General features: G+C 55.4%; 2 protein-coding genes across 10 annotated transcripts in view; both read right to left on the bottom strand.

Moving 5' to 3' along the window:
- Positions 1 to 298: 298 nt before the first annotated feature.
- Positions 299 to 11,098, bottom strand: FATE1 (fetal and adult testis expressed 1). Of its 4 annotated transcripts, none has more exons than XM_015626160.3 (7): positions 10,906 to 11,098; positions 7,206 to 7,509; positions 6,553 to 6,701; positions 5,752 to 5,840; positions 5,019 to 5,180; positions 2,596 to 2,674; positions 299 to 2,172 (listed from the first exon to the last, which is right to left on the bottom strand). In XM_015626160.3, the coding sequence occupies exons 2-7, from the start codon at positions 7,399 to 7,401 to the stop codon at positions 2,041 to 2,043; spliced, it is 807 nt and encodes a 268-aa protein (XP_015481646.1). In that variant the 5' UTR covers positions 7,402 to 7,509; positions 10,906 to 11,098; the 3' UTR covers positions 299 to 2,040. The 4 variants fall into 4 exon arrangements, with proteins under 4 accessions (XP_015481646.1, XP_015481644.1, XP_033370071.1 ...); XM_015626158.2 differs by lacking the exon at positions 10,906 to 11,098 and adding an exon at positions 10,039 to 10,120; XM_033514180.1 differs by lacking the exon at positions 10,906 to 11,098 and adding an exon at positions 9,323 to 9,386.
- A 27-nt stretch (positions 11,099 to 11,125) lies between these two features.
- Positions 11,126 to 20,425, bottom strand: part of PRRG3 (proline rich and Gla domain 3) — a 10,088-nt gene continuing 788 nt past the window's right edge. The window contains exons 2-4 of one of the 6 annotated variants that reach the window (XM_015626164.1): positions 17,777 to 17,818; positions 13,909 to 14,069; positions 11,126 to 13,416 (exon numbers count right to left, since the gene is read on the bottom strand). In XM_015626164.1, the coding sequence (XP_015481650.1) occupies positions 12,877 to 13,416; positions 13,909 to 14,069; positions 17,777 to 17,783 (708 nt within the window). In that variant the 5' untranslated portion in view covers positions 17,784 to 17,818 and the 3' untranslated portion in view covers positions 11,126 to 12,876. Of the gene's footprint in view, positions 13,417 to 13,908; positions 14,070 to 15,622; positions 16,088 to 16,984; positions 20,423 to 20,425 lie in introns of those variants that run through there. The other 5 variants (XM_015626163.3, XM_015626166.3, XR_001521356.1 and 2 more) reach the window with 5 other exon arrangements.

Genomic DNA, 20,425 nt, shown 5'->3' with positions numbered 1-20,425 from the left:
CACCTCATTGTGGAAGTGGCCCCTGGGGACACCCAGCCCTGCCACGTGTGCTGCCTTGGGACAAAGCAGCCAGGAGGAGGAGGAGGCAAGGAAGAGAAAAAAGGAAATACAAATATCACACTCCAACAGGGACAATATTAACCAGAAGCTTTTTTACTCAAGATTCCCCCTCAGCCAGAGCAGTTGGGGCTCAGACACCCACAGGTCACAGTCCTGCTGCCAAACCTTACCTGTTCCCACTTACTGCAACATCAGGATCAGACTCCACAGAAAGAAACTTCCACAGAAAAGAAACATGTCCAGAACACACAGAGTTTATTAAAATATGCATTTTGTGCTCGGTGTTCCCAGATTTACACCGGAATTTACACCTTACATACAAGTCATATCTTCCAGAACCTGCCAGGAACTCTCTGCCCATGAGAACACATCCAGTTTGACCACCTCTCCTCCAAACACCTTCAAGCCACACTTTGAAGGTGGTGTGCCCTCCCAAAGTCATCCCTTCTCACCCTAAAATACAGCTTAAAATAAACCCCAAACACAAGCTTCCTCCAAAACACGTTAACACCTCTCCAAGGAGAGAAAGCAGACAATTTACCTCATTTCCTGGCATGACTCCCACCCCCTTATACAGAACAGTTGAGTAAGGTCCTCTGGAGACCCTGACCCCATCCCTGAGCCAGAAACCACAGGAGCCACCCGTCCTGCACATCCCCTCTGGCACAGCACAGCACACCAAGCCCACCCCACCACCCTGGTTCTCATCTGCAATAAATCCCAGCGCTCTCCTCAGCTCAGCAATCAGCCACAGGTTCAGACCTGCAATTACTTTGGGACAGTTATTTATTAATCACTGTCCAGCTGCCAGATTTACAGTCACGGACGCTTGATGCGGTGTCAAGCAGAAAACACCTGAGCACTGATGTCTGTAAATAAGCTACTGGGACATCTGGATGACATGTAGATCCAGCTATAATTAGGTATAGGTGACACAGAGAGGTCCTGTTAAGCCTTGCCAAAACCTGCCCCCAGGGCCTGCATGCACAACTCCAGCAGATGTGCTGGATGAACCACCAGAAACATCTCAAAGTCACCTCAGAATCAAGTCTTACTAAACTCTAGAGAAAGAAACAAACAGAAGAGCTGTTAAACTGAGCTTGTTTACAGCTAAAGAGCATCTGGGTCAGGAATTTCCCTCACCCATGTTCTTGCACCACCACTGAAGTTTCAGCTTGGCAGCAAGACCTGGGAAGACTCCTCCACACCCCTCTGCCATGAGAAGCCTAACAAATACGTATTTTCCCTCCCCATTTGGTGCTATCCCTGTTGATATGGGGTTTTATAATCCAGAGAGCCACCATGGGGAGGTTTCCCACGTAAATCTCTCTGGGAAAGAACCAAGCCCCTGGATAAGCCCAGATGTCAGCAAGGCTCTTACAGCCACTTTGGATCTGAGCATCTGCAAAGCTGCTGTGGCTGCAGGGATGGGAGCTCCTGCCCCCTCCAGCTCCACTCCTGGAAGAGGGGCTGTGGCACAGGAGACCTGGCAGTGTCACCTCCACCAAACAGCAGCTGCACAAGGAAGAAAAGAAAACCCAGAGGAAGTTTAGAAACACTCAGTCACTCTACAGAAGATGAGGAATAGACCACAGCAGTCAGCTGAGAACTTCTAAGGGGTCAGAGTTGAGATCTCCAATGTGGCCAGGGGACCAGGCCCACCACAGGCTATGGCTGTAACAGGACCCCACGTCCACAAACACCCAACACCTCGGGTTTGCATCTCCTCTGGCAGCCTGAGGGCAGCTGCACACAACAGACACCTCCTGTGTCAGCCACCACTCAGCTCTTTGCAGCAGCTTCTCACACCTTCGCTGTCATCATGGCCTGAAGGACACAGATTCCTGAGGGCCCACAGTGCAAAAAGGAGTCCCAGGCAAGAAAAAAAGAGCTCCACTGCTGGCAAGTACACGAGAAATGCTCCTCTCCCTGCCCTCACCCACCGTGCCAGGGCGAGCAGGGGAGGCTGGGCACGGGCCATCATCTCCTAAGCCAGAGCCACGTGTTGATGAGGCAGGCAGAGATCATCACGGAGTACACCAGGGCCTCCTTCTGTCTCCAGGCATGGCACTGCTCCTCCAGCACGCGCAGCCGCCCCGAGATCCTCGCCAGCTGCAAGGGAAGCAGTGGGGCACTGTCAGCACCCCAGAAGTGTGGGACAGGGATGGAAAAGGTGGGAGCTGCTGCCTCCTTCAGGCCCTCCTTTACTAAAGCAGCAGCTTTTCCCACCTTTGTGTGGGAGGAGCGGCAGCAGCACCTCAGGCCTGCTTCCCAAAAGGATTCTTCCCCTCAGAGAGCATCTGAGCCCCTCTCACAGCCACCAGAGGGGTCTGGCTGTGTCCTGCAGCCCTTCAGCCCCTCGGGGTAGGGGCTCGATGGATCAGCACACATGTAAGTCCTCTCTTGCCTCTCCTTAAGGCAGGACCAGTCTGACAGCACCAGCCCACCAGGACTGAGCCACTGCCCCTGGAGCCTCCTCACCCACCCCCTGTGGCTCTCCCAGGAAAGATTCACAGCCCTTCATCCCCATCTCACCTGCCTTCTCATCACTGCCACCTCTGTCACCCCGGCCTCCTCCAAGGCGCTCTCTGCAGCGGGGACGGGCTCCTGGGAGCTGGGAAAGGGAAGCAGAGATGCAGGTGGACAAGCACTGCTCGTGGGGTGCTGAGCCACGCAGGGAGTGCCTCCCCAGGCTGTGCTGCACCAGGAGAAAGCAAAGAGCACCAGCACAGCACCCACAGATGAGCATCCACTCACCTCTTCTTAACCCCCAGCATGCACATTGGTACCCCTCCAGCATGCACCCAAAGTGATCAGGACAAACAGACAGCACGTGCCAAGACAGGCAACAAAAAACACATGCTTGTATTTCTTTAGAGGTGCAACAGAGAGAAAACATATCTACTAAGCCTCCATTCTCTGTAGTCACAGGAAATCACTGAGGGCTGGATAAAACATCTTTAGAGCCAGTCAGGTAAATAGGTACCACAGGACCAGTGCTGAAATGGAGGGGTGATCCCATTAACATCAGCAGGTGAGGAAGCTGCCATCAGCTGGAGGGAGATACCACTTTTTGCTCTTGTAGCAATTTTACCTGCAATTTGAAACATAAACAAGCAACCCAGACGTTCACCACTTTGTTCCCTCCCTGGAAACACGGGGGTCCCCACTGGAATGAGCTGCTGCACTGGCAGAGGCAGCACAGACCACTGAGCTCCCTGGAGGCACAGCCTCACTGCAGGGGCCACACCACTGAGTCACAAAATAAAGTACATACACAGTGAGAAAAAGATAAATTCCTGCCATCATAAGCTAGCCCAAAATCAGCTATTCTACAACCAAAACTCCCCTGTGCATTCTAATAACTCACACAGGCACTCACTGATCCCGTAAGGGTTAACAAGCACCTAACCCCACTCCTTGGAGGCCCTGGGGAGGAGAGGGTGTTTATCCCTGTTTGCATCATGATGCTGATCTCACTGAAGACAAGCCAGAAGAGCATGTGGAGATTTACTGAATCCCCACCTGAAACTCCATTTGTGAGATAATACCTCCACAAAATGTAGCTGCAGTGTAAAATGACAGTCACAACAGAAAGAAAATGCAATTTTCCCCAGTAGAGAACCATGAAAAAAGGACACATCCTGCAGCTTTTGACTCAAAATCCCAGTTGATACAGGTGAACACCCTTTAAAGTAGAGACTAGAAATTGCCTTTTGGTGACTCATACCCTTCAAGAGGTCACTGTGAGCCAGATATCCCAGTCTCTGTCTGAGACCAGACTTGACTAAAATTTCAGGACAAACAAGTCAGCACAGTCTTTTTGTTTATTTCATTGTTGCACAGGGGTACAAAGCTGTCATATTGAAGGGATGTCTGAACCTGAAGGGATGTGAAGAACTAGGAAGAGGTGTTTGAGGGTGGCTGGTTTCAAAGGGAGATCAATACCTGGGGAGAAGCCCCAGAGTCACCCCACTGCATTACAGCAGCTCTGCAGGCTACCACAGCCTGAATGCCCTCCACTGCTGGAGGGAGGAGGGAGAAAGTCTTTTATAGCCACTAACCAGATCTCTTGGTCATTAAGAAATCAAAATGATGTTTGAAGACAGCCTCAGCCTACAGTTTTTAAGAGCAGAGACATCAGAGACATCACTTTGGATCATCAGCAATCAGAAGCCAGCTGGGGAGGGAAGGCAGGATGTGATGGATGGTGGATGATGGATGCTGGTTCTCCTCCCTTTCTGCCTGGAGGCTTTGCTCAAGGAGAATGGGCAGTATTTACTTGTTGCTCCAGGTGCTCAGCAGCCTTAGAGCAGTGGGGACACCTTAAGGCTGCAAGGATGTCTTTGAACGAAGAGGATTTACTGCAGTGGCACAGAGAAGGGTGGTGGAAGTGGTTCCTGCAGCACATCTGGAGGGACTGAGGCCACTGCACACCTGCCCCAGGGAGCACAAAGGGACACCACAACCTGGCCAGGGACACTGGCTGTGGGATGAGTTCATGGAAAAGCTAATTAAGAGTGACCAAAACACAGTCAAAGCTGCTGGGAGCCTGCAGGAGAGGCTCTCAGGGACAGCACCTGGGTCAGGCTGTTTGCTCTGGATTTTGATTCTCCTCACACACCCCTATCCAACAAGCTATGAAAGCACTAGAAAAATTAGTCCTTGCTTAGCAGCAAAGCCCCAGAATGCCACAGCAGCACGGGGTCACTCAGGGTGCCCAGGGGACTGGTGTTAAAGCTGAGCAGACTCAAGCCTGGCTGGGTTAGTGAGGTGCACCAAGGCCTGGCACCCAGAGCTGGCAGACAGGACAGGTGAGAAAGAAAGTCCAAGGCAGCCATGCAGGACCATCCTGCAGCCCACAGCTTACAGAGCTCGTGCCTGGCTCATGCCTCAGCAAGGCACAAGCCAGTCCTTGCAGAGTGACAGAGAGCTGGCTCAGGACAAGCCAAAGTCACCTGGACGGTGCTGGGTCTCGCAGAGAGTCCTGGACTCGGTGGAAGAGCACCTGGCCCAGGAGGTACATGGTCTGGAAGATGTTCTGCATGGAGTAGATCCTGCCTGCCTCCGTGAGGAGGGGGAGTGGGGCACTGGGAGCAGGCAGGGGACACGAGTGCGGCCTGGGTACACACAGAATCACACCTGTTACTCCCTGGTCTCGCACAACAGGGCACAGCCTGGCACCAGGCACTGCCCCTCATCCCTTCAGCAGCTCCAAGCATCTCTGGGCAACGCCACTGGCGCCCAGGCCCCGATGGCATCAGCTGGGAGAACCCTCTCCAGCAGCCCCCAGACTCAGAGGCAGCCACCTGATTCCTGCAAAAACAACCACTGCTGTGCCATGCTGCTCTCCTGCCACCCAGCACAGCTCTGGACTTCACGTGGGACAGCAGTCCCTGCTGCAGAATCAGCTCAGAGACAATGTCCCCACTGCAGAGACTCGAGCCCAAGTCCATGAGCAGAGGGCCTGGTCAACAGCACAGCTGCCTTCAAAGCTGCCCAGCACAGACATCTCTGTCACCAAAGGCCATGTCCCTCTCAAGGATGAGCAGGACTTGCCAGGCACTGCACTTCTCTGATGGATCCTCCCACGCCCCTCTCAGGACACCAACACCAGAGAGCCTCCAAACAGCCCAGTGAGAGAAGATGCTGCTCCCCACCCACCCTGGGTGACTCTGTGCCCGTGCTCACCCCTCATGGTGCTGTCCTGGGCTGTGCAAGGCCAGATGGGCACAGTCATTTGGGGTTTTGTCCCTCCGTGACCTGCTGCTGTGATGGCCCTGTGGGAACCAAACACAACCACGTTATCCTGGGGCTGAGCCCAGCCTGGTGCCCTGTGCACCTGAGTGCTCTCACTCAGGGGTGCAGCACCACAGGAGCCCCAGCCTGGTGACCTGATGCTGGTGCAGGTGGGGAGACATGCTCAGAGCAGACAGAGCATCCCCAGCCTGCTGATCTGAACTCCAGCCAGATCAAAACCCCTGAACCTAACACATCCAGGATCAGCTCTCGAATTTCAGGGAGGTTAAAGCACTTGAGGAGGCAGAACAGCAGCTCTAGCCTTTGGAGTCTTTGCCTGCCCATGCCTGGGAACTCTCTTTGAAAGAGTCTCACACAAGGTGAGACGTGCTTTCGGCCATGACCTCAGAACCCTTTACACTGCTGTGATGAACCAACTCTGCCTCATACTTCATCAAGAAGAAGAAAACAGGTTGAAAAAGGACTTAAAAAGCAGCAGCAGCCAGTGGTGGGACTGCACCTACCTTAGCCTATCCCCTGCTCACAAAATGCAGTAAGAGATGTGGCTGGATCGAGTTCCCAGCACACAGGTGTGCACTGGTTCTGGGTCAGGAAGAGATCCCAGCACCCCTACCCCTCCCTCCTAGGGCCTCCTGGAAGAAGAATCCTGGCTTGTGGTGCTAACAGCCATCAGGAGAACCCCAAACTTGGGATTGCTCCCATTCCCCACCCCAGTCCCTGCCCGTACTGTACCGGTCGTTTGCGTCGCTGGGCGCTGGCTCTGCTGGCTGAGGGCAGGAAAGGGAGGTCCCCAGAGGGGTCTGGGGACACATGCACCACAACAGGGGGGACCTTCCTTGGCTGGGTCAACAGGACTGGCCTCAAACTGGTGTCTGGTATCTCTACAGAAAAGAGAGAGGGAAGAATTAAGCCAACCTGAATGGCCTCAGGAGAGAGAAGAGAGACGCACCCACATGGAAAGTCAAGCTTGTGTTTAGTGCCAGATGGACAAACAATCCCTGGGAATTCTGGACAGCCCAGAGAGGCAGAGCCACTCCTTCAGGACAGCAAGGTTTCAGAAGTGTCTGTCAAAGACAGGGCCAAATGTCCTGCTTCCCAAAGCAGGGACCCTACCAAAGGCCAAGAGGGAACTGGAAGAGACATGGAGGGAGATGCCTCCACATTCTGCCCCTCACCTGCTGGAATTAAGGCCCCTCTGGACTGCTGTTGGTGACCTTTGCCCACCTCTTTCCGAGCCATCCACCATCCTGCCCTACACTCCTGGAGAAAAGTGCCTGCATTATCTGCCCCCATCCTCTCCTCCAGCAAAGCAAGTGAAAGGGGGGTTTATAAGGGGGTGCTGCTCCCTTGTAGTGCCTCACCAACCTTCCAAAGCAGGGCTTTACCTGCCAGAGAAATCCTATCGGGAATGTGCATCCGGAAGGATGCAGGGACATCCTCTGCCACTGTCCTCCTGTCCCCAGGGCTGCTGCTCTCTGCCACCTTCAGCCTGTTGGGAACCTGCATCCTTTGGTTGATGGCTTCTGTGAAGAGCAGGTCACAGCGGACGCGGTTCAGGTCCAGTCCCCAAAGCGGCCACATCTTTGCAGGTGTCCTCAGATGGGGTTTCACACAGAGGGAAAGAAAACTGCCAAGTGGCAACAGGAGTGGCACTTCCAAAGGTGACAGCAGGGGCAGCTCTTCTTGCACCTGCACAGGGACAACACAACATGCTGTAAGACAGCTGAAACAAAAAGTGACAAAACCAGCCCAGAAAGGAGACCCTGCAGGAGCTGTCTGGGACAAGGGGGTGTCCCACAGCACCCAGCTGCAAGTGTCCTGGGGAGCCACATATGAGCTGATCACCCACTGCCTCAACTGATAGCAAGGAAAGGGCTCAGCACACACTTCAGTGTGCCCTAGAAACTAGTGAAAAAAATTATTTTCCATCCAGAAGTGCCGTTTTTGGAGGGCTGGGATCAAGTTTTTGTGTTCATACACACCTTTGAGGAAAAATGAGGTTTTCTAAAACCAAAACACACTTTTTGGTGATGGGCTACCACAGAAAAGGCTTTGGTGCTCAGTTTTTTTCTGTCCACTGCAGTATCCCCAGGTCCATACCCCATTTTCCCCATGATCCAGCTCTCCTTGGGTGACCCACATCCAGCCAAGGATGGACTTTGCCCCAAGCAGAGCTGCCAGATGCTGAACCACCCTGCCAGAGGGGAAGGAAAACCACACAACCCTTCCTCAGCTTGGAGCAGAGCCCCCAGCTTGGCTTTCCTCCAGGTGGGGACCAGCAGCAAGGAGGGACACAGCCCCCAGTTCTCACTGCTCCTGGGAGCAGCTGACAGCAGGACCAGGCCATGGGACACAGACACTGCCTGGGGCTTGGCAGCTCTCAGGACACACAATGGCCCTGTGCCTCAGTTTCCCTTTTGCCAAGACCCAGGGTTTTCAGAAGTGCTCAGGGGCCACAATGTCCCTAGGGTTTCACCAAGCCACACAAGCAGAGGGCAATCAATGGACACTTTTGGCAGAGAAGCCCAAAAGTCATCTTCCTGGCTCCCAGCATATGCACTCTTTATTCTTTCCCAAAAAGCTGCAGCTGAGGAGAAGACCCCAACAAGCAAGAGGTGCTGAGGCTGGAAGACCCCAGCCTTACCCCAGTGCTGCCCAGGCACTCCAAACATGCACATACAGCACGCCTGCACCCTCCTTGCTGGCAGCTTTTGACCTCACCGTGCCCAAAAAGTCCTTCTTTGCTTATAGGAAAAAATCTCCACCCTAAGAAGGGCCAGCAGCAGCCTGGGCTGCCCACCAGCCCCCTCACTGCTGCTCCTCAGGGCACTTTGGAGCCCCTCAAACCCTTTAGGATTTCACCCAGGGTAGAGGAGCAGAAAGAAATCCCTGGGGAAGGATCACGGGACCTGTCCCCTGCAGCTGCCAGGCCTTGACACTCTGGGTACAGGAGGGTGGCAGAACCAGCTCTGCACCTGCCACAACCAGCACTTCCAGTGCTCACCTCATGCTGCTCCCTCCTCCTCTGTCATTAAAAACCTTTCAATCACACAGGGATTTGCCCAGCATCAGCAATGGGGACTCTCAGCTTCCAGCCTTGCAGACACTGCATCCCTGTCCCTGCATTGGGCTCGTCCTGGAGGCACTGCTGGGGACCCCGAGGGGATCCACACCATCCCCATCACCCTGCCCAGCCCCAACCCACGGGTCTCACAACACACACACACACACAGACACATTCCTGCTTCTCCCAAAACCACAAAGAAAGTGGGTTTTTGAAGGCACCCCCCCCTACTTGGAAACAGGACAGTAATTCCTGGGATGGTCCCAAAAAGGAGAAACCTGCATCAGACCCCCAGCCAGGAGACCACCAGGTTTCTCCTTCACATTTTTGGTGCTCCAGAGGAGAGAACAACCTGTGTTACATTCCCAGCTCTGAGAAACTAGCATATATTAATAGCAGAAAATCTGGAGAGGGTAGATCTGTTCATTTTCTAATCACCTGTGAAACCACTGCAGCTCCCAAGGAACAGAGGGATGGGAGAGGGTGAGAAGCAGACTCTGAGACTAAGCTATTAAGAAAGGAAAAAAAAAAAAAAGAAAAATCAGCTGTCAAAACTCGTAAGAACAAAATGCTTAAGTGGCTGGATTTCCTCCTTTAACTTTCTTTAGGGCTTTTTCGAGCTCTTGCCAAGCACCCCCCACTCGCCTGGAGAGGTTCAGCCTTTGCTTTGGCACTTCTCCTTGGATTTGCAGTGACAGGGAATTTCCGGCTCACTAAACCCGAGTAGGTTTAAATCCTGCAAGCCAGGAAAACCTGCCCTGGGGAGGGAAACTCCACAACCTCCCTCTCTGTGTCCCTCTCCAGCCCAGGACAAGGCAGGCGGGGGAGCAGCCCGGTCCAGCACACCCGTTGGGGTGGGGAGCAGGAGGGAGCAATGTGGGTTCGCTCGCAGCTCTGCCCTCCGGGATGCGCCTTGTCCCGGCAGAGAGAGGGGCAGCGGGAGGGAAGGGCTTCCTCGGCCGCCTCGGGGTGAGCCCGATGGGACACACGGGAGGGGACCCGGCCGGGGAGGGCACAGGGGGGCCCCGCACCCTCCCGGTGGGGACAGTCCGGCCCTGTCCCGGGTCCCGCCGCCCGCAGAGCCCCGGCCGTGCGAGCGGACAAGGGGACACTGCGGGCCGCACAAGGACATGGGCATGGGCACGGACACTTACTTCTCTTCGCAGACCGACGCAACTCGTCTGACCCGTAAACAGCCGCGCCCGCTGCCGGGACCGGGCGGTGCCAGCGGGGACAGCCCGGCCTCCTCGGTAATGAGCCCTGCCCCCCGGTAATGAGCCCGGCCCCCTCGGTAATGAGCCCTACCCCCGGTAAAGAGCCCGGCCCCCCGGTAATGAGCCCTACCCCCGGTAAAGAGCCCGGCCCCCCGGTAATGAGCCCTACCCCCGGTAATGAGCCCTACCTACCCCCGGTGTCCACCCCTGCCACCGGTGTCCATTCCTACCCCCGGTGTCCAGCCCTACCCCCGGTGTCCATTCCTGCCCCCGGTGTCCATTCCTACCCCTGGTATCCAGCCCTGCCCCCGGTGTCCAGCCGGTCGCCCCTCGTTTAACGCCGCCGCCGGTAATTAACGCTCCCCCGGGAGCCCTCCTGTCCCAGCCCTGCTCAGCCGCGTGCCTGAGCACAGGGATTGATTGCTCTCTCCGGGGCCAGAACCGCACCCAGGAGCTTCCCCGTGTCCCCATCCCCGGGACTTCAGCGGGCAAACCCCGCTCCCCGCAGCCCCCGGCCCAGCACAGCCCCGGGGCCGCCCTGTGCCGGAGCTAATCTCTGTTCCTCCGCAGAGATAAAATGATCCCTTTGGGATTAACGGCACTTTTAAACACTTCTGAATAGGGACAGGGCCCAAGACCTGACCGTAAAATCTGGGTTTGAAAGGACTTAAAATAAATCCCCCGCTGCCCTAGTCTTGCTATTTAAAGGGGATTACCTAAGGGGCTTAGGAGCACACGGAGGACAGCAGGACAACCTGTGCACCTCAATCCCCTCAAAGACCCTCAGAAAACCTTTCTGCATCTCACCTGCTGACAGCTCAGGGCTCACAGGACACCCTTCAGGTTTCTCAGAGTATTCCACATGCCCAGGTGAAGTTCAGGGCTCCAGTTGGATCTATGGGGTTCACTCCCAGACGCTCCCATCCTCACTGGGGACGGTCCTGCAGCCGTGGTAGGGGTCATTGGTGTCACTGTCCTCCACAACACCCTTTGTGGGAAAAAGCCACCCTGTGCCACTCAGACAGTGAGGGTTTTTTAATAAATACCTTTTTTTTTTTTTTTTTTTTTTTTTTTTTTTTTTTGCACAGAAATATACCAAGTTTTACAGAATACAAACTGCAGGGATAATGACCGAGCATCAAAGACAGAGGATGCAGAGCACCCTTGTGTCTCCCTCTGGTGTTCTCCAGGCTCTGGCCCTGACACTCACTGTCAGGTCTCCCCATAACCCCGATCTGCTAAGGCTGGGGAGGGGACAGACAAGGTGCCAGCATGTCCTGCCCCAGCAGCAGCCACGCTGGGCAAGCCTCAGCTCTGGGCTGAGGGCACCAGCTGCGAGAGCATCACTGGGGCCGGGCGGGATGCAGGCCACTGATGGATGGACAATAGCCTTTTTGTGCTGGTGGAGAGACTGGTGCTGGGTGAACACCGGGTGGTGGCAGTGCTGGGAGTTCCTGGGCTGCTTCTGGGGGCTTGGAGCACAACCCTTGTATTAATCCATCAGACACGATTGGGGAAGGACAGCCCCGTTGCCTGGACCCTACAGGCAGCTGCCCAGGGTTAAGAGGACACTGATCCCACAGCAAAGCACCTGGCTCTGCCCTGCCCTGGCAACACAACCACCCGAGCAGGGCTTGGCCCTGCTCCTGACTGTCACAGCGTGGACTTGTGGCTCCCACCCCTGTCAGCTGGACTTCTGTGCCACAGCCCTGGACACCAAACACTCAGCCCACCCAAGAGGTCAGGAGGACAGTGGGGTGTTGCATCCCACTTTACCTGCTCTGGAGGACAAAGAGCCCCAGAGAGAGGGGCCAGGCAGGGCAGAGAGGTTTGGGGTAGGGAGAGGGGAAGTTTGGCCTGTGTGCAGGCTCTCAGCTCCGGGGCAGACACAGGATAGGCCACACTCCAGGAGAGAGTTGGATTCCCATCACTTAAAGCCATGAGACCACATTTGGCTCAGGGTCAGAGACAACCCCCTTGGCCAGCTCTGCAGCAGCCAGACCTCCAGCTGCTCAGCACCCACAGGGGGAAAGCAGAGAGCATCAGGAAAAGGCCCTGCTACTCCAAAGTCACTTACCTCAAGTACAAGACCACCACAAGCCCTTTCTCCCTTTCCAAAGAGATCTAGGAGATCAGAGAGCACCTTTCTGTCCCTCCCTGATCTCCACACAGCAAATACCACTACGGGCACCACAGTGTGGACTGGGCTTCCCACTTCCACTTGGCAACAAATCCACGTGGGGGAACCACCATCTCCCCACAGAGCTGGCCCCACCAACTGAGGGAGTGGACAAAAGTCTGCCACATCAATCCTGCGTCTCCATCACCTAACCAGAGCCCTGAGCAGTAGAACAGAGCCCAGTGAGGACATGGGGTGAGGCTGAGCAGCAGCCCAGGGAGGCAGCAAGGCTGCTCTAATCATGGGAAATGTTATGTCCATTTGAGGGGGAAGTGAGGAAATCAAATGCACTGTGGGGAGACCCCTGCATTGAGCCAGGAACAAGCTGCTGCTCTGCTCTGGCTGCTACAGCACTTACGTGAGTGGGGAGTGAGGGGCAGGAGATGGCTGGCTGGCTCCAGAACCATCCCACAGCCCTGCCTCACCCCACCTGGGGACAGCTATTTTTGGTTAGGAGGGTAAGGCTATTGTGTGATGGCACCAGATTGTACAGGTGAGATGGGGGCCTGACAGACACCTGAAGGAGGTCCCAGGCATGGCGAAGAGAGGGTGGCTGGGTGAGTGTGAGTGTGTGAAGAGGCAGGAGGGAGGCAAACCCGCTATTTGCCCGTGGCAGGGGCCGTGGCCACGATCTCTTCGTACTTGGGTGGAGGGTCACTGTAGGAGACGCTGGTCTCCTCGCCGCTGCTGCTGCTCTCCGGGTGGCCCGTCACCTCCTCGTAGGAAGGCGGGGGGGTGGCACTGGACAGTCTGGAGAGGACAGAGACAGAATGCTCTGGTGGGCAGAGGGTGCCGTCTGGCTGGGGGGTGCCTCCAGCTCTGCCATCCCCAGCTCCCCGGTTGCTGGCTTCCCGCTGGTACTGGGTCTCCCCTTGGCTCTGCGACCGCTCCCGGTACACCATGACCCTGGGGAGGCTGCGGCCCGTCCGGCTGGCCAGGTAACGGTTCTGGGCATAGGAAGGGCGGTGGCGGGTGGCCTTTTGCAGCTGGCACCTCCAGATGATGAACAGGGCGATGACTATGAGAAGAGCCACCCCCAAGAGGGGCACCACCACGTACATAGCGTCAGAGCGCTCCGTGCTGTGCCCGGGGTCCTTGACAGAGTACACAGAGCTGGTGTAGCCTTTCCAAAACTCCATCTGTGATGGGAACAGAGAAACAACCATCACGTGCTGCAGGTGGGAGAAGGACCCCAACCACCACCAGCAATAATCTCTGCCCTCCCCAGGCCCACGAAAAGGGCAGCATTTTGGATGTCCCCCACCCCTTCAACTTGAGGCAACACAAAAGGTCCTGAGAACATCCCTCAACAGCCCCCATATCAAGCAGGGAAAAATTTTTCCACACCAAGCCCAGCCTAGAGAATAATGGACAACAGCACAAATTTGCCACACATGCCATGGGAGCACCAGCTGCAGCTGTGGGCAGGGTGTCCTGGTAAAGCAAGGTGAGGCCATTGCCTGGGAAGGGAAAGCCATGCTGGGAAGTGAGGCCACAACGCGCTGCCTGCAGCCAGAAGAGGACAAAGGGAACAAGGAGAGGCTGTTCCCCTTGTGCTTTCCTTCTGTCTCCAGCCTGCTGAGGTGTGAGCCCTCCCACATGCCCTGGGGAGCAGTGCAGGACAAACACACCGTCTTCTCCTTGTTCTCAAACACCTCCTTGACCTCCTCGTAGCTGCAGACCTCCTCGATGCACTCCCGCTCGATGGTGCCCTGCCGGATCTCCTCCAGGAAGCCATTGGCTCTGGGAAAGCGTTTCAGGAGTGAGTGGGCATTCCTGGCCCCCAAGAACACTGCAACACACAAGGCAGAGACATGCTGAGCAGGGACAACCCCACAGCCGGCCTCTGCCCAGCCAAGCTTCCCAACCCAACTTCCTGACGCTACATGCATCCCCAACACCAAAAACCCAGGGCTGCAATCAGGTAGGACAGCAGGTAGGACAGCCAAAGGGGCACAGGACTCTTGGGGTTTGCCCATGTGGCACCAGGAGCCCTCCTGTCAGGGCTGAGGTGCTACAGACATCAGAAGCGGCAGCTGCAGCCACACAGGACAACTGAGGAAGAGACAAAAGGCTCAAAAAATATTTGTTTCCAACCTTCTGCCACTGATGGATTCCATCTTTCTGCCCCTTTGCTGATGAGCAAGGGAGATCCCACAGGGCTGGGACACAGAGCTCTGCCAGGACACGGGGCCAGCACCCAGAGGGACTCGCAGCCCACAGCTCAACACAACAGCCTGCTGGAAGCTGGTGTCCCTGCTGCCAGCTGCTCAAGTGGCATCAAGGACTCTGTTCAGGCACCAGAGAAACCACTGACTTCTCCCAGGCCCAGGATAACAAGGGAAAACATCCCCAAAACACAGGAATAGCACAGGGGGTTATGAGTCAGGGGCCTGAGCAACCTCTCCTCACACAGCATCACATTCTCATCCCCACTTTTTGGTGCAGAGGCCTCACAAGTTTTCCTCTGCTCCCAAAGCCTGGGAGACTCCTCAAGTCTTCCCACAGCACATGCAGTCCTGAAGCCAGATGGAGCAGGAACAGCACCTTCCTCCCTGCAAGAGAGACATCAAAGCCTCTCCCCCATATCCTGCAGGAGGGACACCTCCACGGGGTGCAGGAGGCAAGCACCTGCCAGGACCTGCAGCAGCACAGGAAGCAAAGAAACTGTTTGCTCAGAGGGCAGGAACTTTATACAAAACATGATTCTTCCAGGATCCAAACACACACTTCATGAATGAGTGTTTCCATAATGCAGTTCAACACACTCAGCTGGTTCCAGCTCTTCCCACCAAGCCACAAAATCCTGCTGCTTCCCTTGGGAAGATGAATCAGTTCAGCTGGATGATCCACAGGAACTTATTTACCTCCTTCAGGCTCAGTTTTCCACTGGATCAACAAGGTGAACCCATTCACACAGCAGCAGCATCAAAGGAGGCAGGGGGACAGAATCTCCCATCTGACCAGCTAGGTGATAACAAAACACTGGCTGCAGAAGCAAAACAGTCAGTGAAAAGCCACCAACTTCTTTCCTTAGGAGCCTTTTCCCAGGGAGAAAGGCAAGTTTCCTTCTGCTTTACCTACCATGTATCCTGCTGCTGAAACAATACAGCAAGGCATTTGTGAGAGTATTTGGAAATATCAACAGGGACAAGATCATGGTGTAAGAAACAACTACTACTGTGCTACACCATCCTGGGCTTGGAAGCACTGAGCTGCTTTTGTGCTGTGTAGATGCATTTTCCCCTTGTGATTTATTAATGCCTTGCTTCTGTGAGAGTTTGCAGAGGGCTGAACCACTGAGGTGTGAATGAAGAGCAGCATGAATGATGTGAGTCACAGATCTTCCCTCAGAATCGACTTTATTATGCAAACCAATTTTTTTTTTTTACAAGAACAACCGAAAAAGCATTTTCAAGAGGCACAGAAGGCATCTTGCAGAAGGGCAGGGATCAGCTTGCCTTGGCTTTCACAGTTGAGGAGGCCTTTCCTGGCTGGAGAGGGAACAGGCTGGCAGGCTGGCCTTGTCTTGAGCCTTTCCAGACAGAGATGAATTTTTACAAAGACAACATTCATTCTGAAAATGTCCCACACTTTGCTGGAGAAGTCTGGCCTCACCTCCTTTGTCTCCCACCTTGATCAGGCCGTGGTAAAAACTCTCCCCTCCTTGGCACTTGAGCCTGAGACTCAGATTTCAACTTCCTCAGCACATCTTAGAGCAACAAGCTTGCCTGCAGATTTCACTGTCAGGGTTTTCCATCCCTGCAGAAAGCAGTCACCTTTCCCTGCTTTGCCATGCTGAGCTGGCCACTAAGGTAGGAAATAAAAACAGACACACAGGCAGCCAGGTATCACAAGCACTGTCCCAACTGCAAACATGCTGTGACAGAGGTGTGTGCTTTTCCCCACATGCAATTTCCCTCAGGGACATAGAAATGGCAGGAGAGCAGAAACTGAGTCACTGCTCTCCCCCCTTGAAAGTGCAAAGAGCTCCCACATGGCTCAGGACCAGAGCTGGAAAACCACTGGCCTACAGGAAATGAGCCTCTCACCTCTACTGGATCCCCAAGTGACATAAAGAGCAGACAGCCAAGCAGGTCCTGTCCCCAAACCACAGGGCTGAGGGGACCTGCCAATGCCCAGCAGCCTCAGTGCTGATCCCCTGTGCCTCTCCAAGCCTCCCCACACCAGCTGGAGAACCGGTGCTCAGGAAAGATCAGAGCTTTAGGCAGGGGAAGCAGGAGCAAGGGCTGGGTTCACCTCATCCCTGCTGGGTTTCCTGGGGTGCTGCTGGCCCCTGGTGGACACCACCCCATGTCTCAGCTGCCCTGCTTGGGGAGGACACCCTGGGGCTGCTTCCCTGGGGAAGGACTGTGGCTGTGCCTGCAGAGGAACAGCCAGGGATGGCAGGGAGCGTGTGGTGGACAACCTGCCCACATCCCCTCCTGCACATCAGGGTCACCATGAAGGGGACAGCTTGGCAGGGTACACTGCCACCACAGGGGACACCTCCCACCATCAGGAAATGCTGGTGAGACAGCACCTGAGCTCTGGGAAGGAGAAAAGGCAGCAGTGGAGAAAGGCAGGGACCCAACTGGGCACCCTCCTTATTAACTGAAGATTTAAAGCAGCCTTTTAAAAGCACTGCCTGAAGTTCTCTGTTCCCTCCCGCACCAAGCACAGCACAGATGATGAAGGAAGGCATACCTGTCATCCCTGGGTCCTCCTCCTCCCCAGCGTGGCTCCTGCCTCCACCTTCACAGCTGGCTCTGGTGACACTCCGAGCAAATCCCGAGATCCCAGACAGATCTCTCCATCTCCCCCTTCATTATTGCCGTTCTCCTTACGCTCCCATCACACCAGGGCACGGAGCCTCCGTGCAGGCTGCCCAGGAGAGCGAGGAGGGAGGCTCTGGACAGACCACACACCCCTCTGCAGCCTCGCCAGTCTCAGCCCATCTTTAGTGCTGGCCCAGCACTGCTCTGGGTGTGTCACAGCGAGCTCAGGGTGGGGCTGAGCTCAGCAGCTTCCACAGAACACAGAGCCACGGTGCCACCAGCCACACAAGGCAGTGTGGCCCCCAGGGTGGGCACTGGCAGGGTGCCAGTCATGGGCATGAGGGGCACTGTGGATGAGAGATGTCAGCACAGACAGGCAGCCCAGAGAGCCCTGGGGAGGCCCATCCTGCACCACAGAGACAGAAATGCTGCAGCCTCCGGGTAGTCCCGGAGAGATCAGACCTTCAGCACCTCCTCTCGACTCCCACCTTGCAGAGGGGAGAGAGAAGCACAAGTCAGGCCGGACCCCAGATCTCACCCAGGGCCAACAGCCGATGGCAGCTGCTCCCCAAAGGATATACCCCCCCAAAGGATACCCCAAAGGATAACACCCCCCAAAATGCAGAGGCCCCCCTTTCTTGAGATGTGGCTGTGAAACATCCCCCTTCTCTCCTCCAACACCACCACCACCACCTCTCCGTCATGCCTAGGGAGCACTTACTTGCCATGCTGCCTCACTCGGCCAAGGGGGGCTCCTGCCTACCTGCAGGGAAGAAAACAGGAGAGTCACTGACTGCTTAAATTTCCAGCCCAGTTTCAAAGCCCAAACCTCCATCAGCCAGGATCAGATTCGTGCAGAAAGCATGGCGCTGAGTGGTGGACCCACAACAGATCCCAGCTGAGCAGTGCCCCTGCAGAGACAAGGATTCCAGCTGCCTCCCTGCTCTTTCACCTGCTTGGAGGGGCTCAGGACACCCCCAGCTCCCAGAGTGCTGGGGCAGGTCCCAGGGAGAAGCAGGGCCCTTGCAGACCAGCGAATTAGGAAGGGAAAAACTGGATGAAGGATAGACCCCATTTCTCACCAGCAAATGAGATGAATTGCATGTCAGACTGCTGGGAGCAGCCTGGTGCTCTTTCCTTCCACAAGAGATGGATGGATACAGGTGAAGCAATCATCTTATTTTAGAGCAACTTCACAGACGTGCCAGTTCTCACTCCTGCAACTCCTACCCACAATCTGGTTGTTGGGCCAAGCTAAGGGCAGCAGCAAGAGTGACAGTGCTCCCTGCACATCCAGAACAGCTCTCCAGCTGGACAAGCACCTTTTGTGCTTCAAAAGCAAAACTGAACTAAACAAAACCCCAGAGAAGTTAAACAAAGCCGTGCAGAAGCAGAGGATTTCTGCCTGTTTCCCATGCTCATGGATCAGACTGCCCTGGGCTGATTGCTGCGTGTGACACTTGCTGTGGCAAAGCCACAGCTCTGTCAGAGACAGAGGGGACACGACTACCCAGCTCCTACAGGGATTTATTGCAGATGAAGGAGCAAGCATGGTTAAAAACAGCAGGAAATAAACCACATGCTGGTCTCAGGCCCAGGACTTTAGATATCCAGTTACTTCAGAAGCACTTGGATCTGTTCTGCTGGAGTGAGGTCAGGAACAGCACAGAGCTGCTCACAGGGTCAGCAGAGCTGGAATCACAGCTCTCCTTTCACATAAAAGGCGGGCACACAGAAGGGCTGATGCTGCACACCAGCACACCTCACAACAGCCACCTTCCAGTAAATGGAGCACCTCTCCCTGCCAACATCAGGTTTGCTGTGCTTCCCAAGGCTCCTGCACCGTAAAGCGGCAAGAGGGCATGCAAGCCTGGAGCTGTGTCCAGAGAGAAAAAGCAGCTTCTTCCCAACAGTTTGGGAAGCTCAGATTGCAAACCTCAGTCTAAAGCTGAAGAAAGAAAAAGGGAAAGCAACAGAGCACCAGAAGTATATGGGAGGGATCTGCTGCCTCCAGTGCCCAGCAGCCCAATCCCGCTTCTCTGAGCCCTTCTGGGGGATGTGAAAGGCCTCTGGATCCATGAATTCCCCCACAGGCTCTGAGCAGAGACCACCTGACCCACTTCTGCTGTCATCAGTTTTTACAAAGAGACCCAAAGCCCCAGGATAAAAGAAATCACAGCACACAGAACATGCCACAGTTTCCATACAAACCCTCATTGTTACAGGCACTCTCCCCCTCTGATGGACAGGAGAACAAAGACACAGAAAGAAGGATATTCTCACGTCACACATCAGACAACAAATTTAATGTTGTTTAATTTCATTTACACTCCTTTACTGTCTTCCACGTATCTGTGTCAATGCACCCAGTGCCACAATCAGGGAGGTTCACGTAAGCTTCCAAGCACAAGCAATGCCGGTGGGAGGGGCAGACGCCCCAAAAGCTTATTTTTATTTCCACATGCAAATTCCTGGCCACCTCCCCTGGCTCCAGCAAGCAGGAAAAGCTGGAGCATTGCACACGCTGACACCAAGGGGAGCAGCATCCCTCCTGCCCCTACACAAGCTGAGAGAAGCCTGAAGCCGGAGGCTGACCTAGCAGACGCCCACCCATTCCCGATCTCCCCCCTCTGGCTTCCCATCCTCTATAAATACCCCATCGATAGGAGGTTGCTAAGGCAACCGTGAGGAGGCGCGAGGGATGCAGCCATGGGAGTGAGGATGCTGCAGTCGCACATTTGTGTCTCCCCCAGGCTCCCCCATCTCCGCCCCCGCTCCCGTCACTGATGCCAAAGGAGGAAATCGTGCCGGGAAAACACGGTGTGTGCGTGGAGCCGGTGCCCCACGGACCCCGAGGGGACCTGGGGGTCCACAACGGGAGGTGGCACCTCCTTGACAGGCTGAAGGGGGCACAGGTAGGGGTCGGGGACATCCACAGCCCCCAGTGACGTGCCACGGCGTGCAGGGAGGATGCTGACTGTGCCAGCATCACGTAGCCGCGGTGCCAGCGGCTCAGCTGGATCCCAGCAATATTGGGGGTTTTCCGTGCCAAGATCCACGGCGAGGAGAAGAGGCTACACTGGCTACACTTGACAGGACAGGAAGCCTCGCCCTCCCAAAACAGCTTTCACTCGCCACCCTGCTCCTAGGCTGGTCCTCACACTGCTCTGGCAGCCCCCAGCCCGGCCCCTCTGTGCCCAAACCCAACGCGGAATTATCCCCACTGCGCTCTGCTTCCAGAGCCACCCCACGGCAGGGACCCCCAGCTCACCTGTCACCCCACAACAGGGACCCCCAGCTCACCTGTCACCCTGCAGCAGGGACCCCCAGCTCACCTGTCACCCTGCAGCAGGGACCCCCAGCTCACCTG

Source organism: Parus major, chromosome 4A (genome assembly GCF_001522545.3).
Source record: "Parus major isolate Abel chromosome 4A, Parus_major1.1, whole genome shotgun sequence".
Taxonomy (NCBI): Eukaryota; Metazoa; Chordata; class Aves; order Passeriformes; family Paridae; genus Parus; species Parus major.
Note: the sequence above shows the minus strand (reverse complement) of the source record. Positions and strands in the feature narration are given on the sequence as shown.